Source organism: Pseudomyrmex gracilis, unplaced genomic scaffold (genome assembly GCF_002006095.1).
Source record: "Pseudomyrmex gracilis isolate BER0280 unplaced genomic scaffold, ASM200609v1 scaffold_1771, whole genome shotgun sequence".
In the NCBI taxonomy this organism is placed as follows: Eukaryota; Metazoa; Arthropoda; class Insecta; order Hymenoptera; family Formicidae; genus Pseudomyrmex; species Pseudomyrmex gracilis.
The window spans coordinates 6,101-7,668 of NW_018022355.1; the positions used below are offsets into that span (position 1 = coordinate 6,101).

The following is a 1,568-nucleotide window of genomic DNA, read 5'->3' on the forward strand; positions in this document are numbered from 1 at the left end:
ACACACACACACACACACACACACACACACACACACACACACACACACACACACACACACACACATGTACATGTATAAATATGTATATAAAAGTACATATGTATACAAAAATTAATGCACTCTTTACTTGTATTATACATACACTCTTCATTTGTATTATATGTATCTGTCCTTCTTTCAGACTTTTCTTGTCGATTATTTTTTTTGCATTTTCTTTTAGCTGTTGTTTCTTCAATAATCTCTTTTTTGCTCTTTGTTTTTGATGATGACTTAGTTTTGTTTCTTTAACTATAATATTATTAAGTTTATACTGTTTTATTACATATGTACACACACACAAAATATATATTATTTAACTTTGTATAAATAGTTAGAGCCTTTGCATAAACTCTTTCGTAATGTTTTACATTAAGTACTAGAAACTTTGATACATAACTTTAAACTTTATTCAATGTACAAACAAGATTAACGTATCATGTTTATGCTACGTTAAGTTACTTTTTTTTAAGTTTACAGTCAGTACTTAACGTAACGTAATGCGAAAGAGTTTGTGCAATGGCCCTTATGTCTCTGTTGCTATCTATTTTTCAATACTTAGGATTCCTTTTGGGAAGGTGGGCTCACTCTGCTTTTTAGCCTTTTTTCTACATCCACTAGAAACATTTTCATCAAATTTTCCTTTACGACCCATTTAACCTAACCTATAACATATTCGGTTGTTCCATTTGTGTACTTTTTTCAATTTTACTACTAGATAGTTAATTACAAATTGGTCTTTTAAACTTTTTAAAACTAAATTGACCTCTTTTAGGTTATCTTATAATCTCAATCAATTTAGAAATATCAAGAAAATATTGATTTACAACTTACTGTATAAAAAAATTCCAAATTCAGAATCCTAATCCTATACGTCTCTATACGCCATGTGCTAGTGCTAGGGATGGGCGATATTTTACGATTAATCGAAATGAACGATAGTTTTCTTTTTAATAATCGATTAATTGGTTCGATGTTTTCCTTATCATTACATCGATGCATCGATTTTTTATGTCAGATATCGGTGTTTATTTAATTATTTCCGTCGCAAATAACCCGTCGCAAATTGTAAATATCTTATCAAAAATAATCAGAAATAAGGCTGAATTCTCATGCAGACACTGGCGCTTTGACACTGAGCGTTGGGTGTGTTTAGCCGAAGCTAGCGCTACGTAGCGCTACGTAGCGGCTTCATGTAGCAGTTGCAACTGCTGCGTTACTTCTGCTGGACAGTATGGCTACGCGTAGCATGTTCTAAGCAGAGAGAAGCCTGAGAGCGGCCATGCCATTGTAGTTTCTTACGACGGTTTCAACCGCTGGTTTTAGCCGTATTTCCACAAAAGTGGAACTCAAAGGCCGTTCTCCATGAAACTCAAGTAGCAGGTCTCGTGGAACTGATCAATCACGTTGGTGGATTGGCTGATTTGACTCTGCAATTGGTCAATTCCACGAGATCTGATACTTGCGTTTAATGTAGAACGGCCTTTGAGTTCCACTTTTGTGGAAATACGGCTAAAACCAGCGGCTGAAAC

At 34.4% G+C, this 1,568-nt stretch overlaps 1 protein-coding gene across 1 annotated transcript in view; it reads right to left on the bottom strand.

Annotated features, from left to right (window-relative positions):
- LOC109862422 (25S rRNA (cytosine-C(5))-methyltransferase nop2) overlaps positions 1–1,244 on the bottom strand; it is a 3,801-nt gene extending 2,557 nt beyond the window's left edge. The window contains exons 1-3 of the mRNA XM_020442474.1: positions 871–1,244; positions 595–701; positions 143–288 (exon numbers count right to left, since the gene is read on the bottom strand). Of these exons, the coding sequence (XP_020298063.1) occupies positions 143–288; positions 595–691 (243 nt within the window). The 5' untranslated portion in view covers positions 692–701; positions 871–1,244. The remainder of the gene's footprint in view (positions 1–142; positions 289–594; positions 702–870) is intronic.
- Between the last annotated feature and the right edge of the window lie 324 nt (positions 1,245–1,568).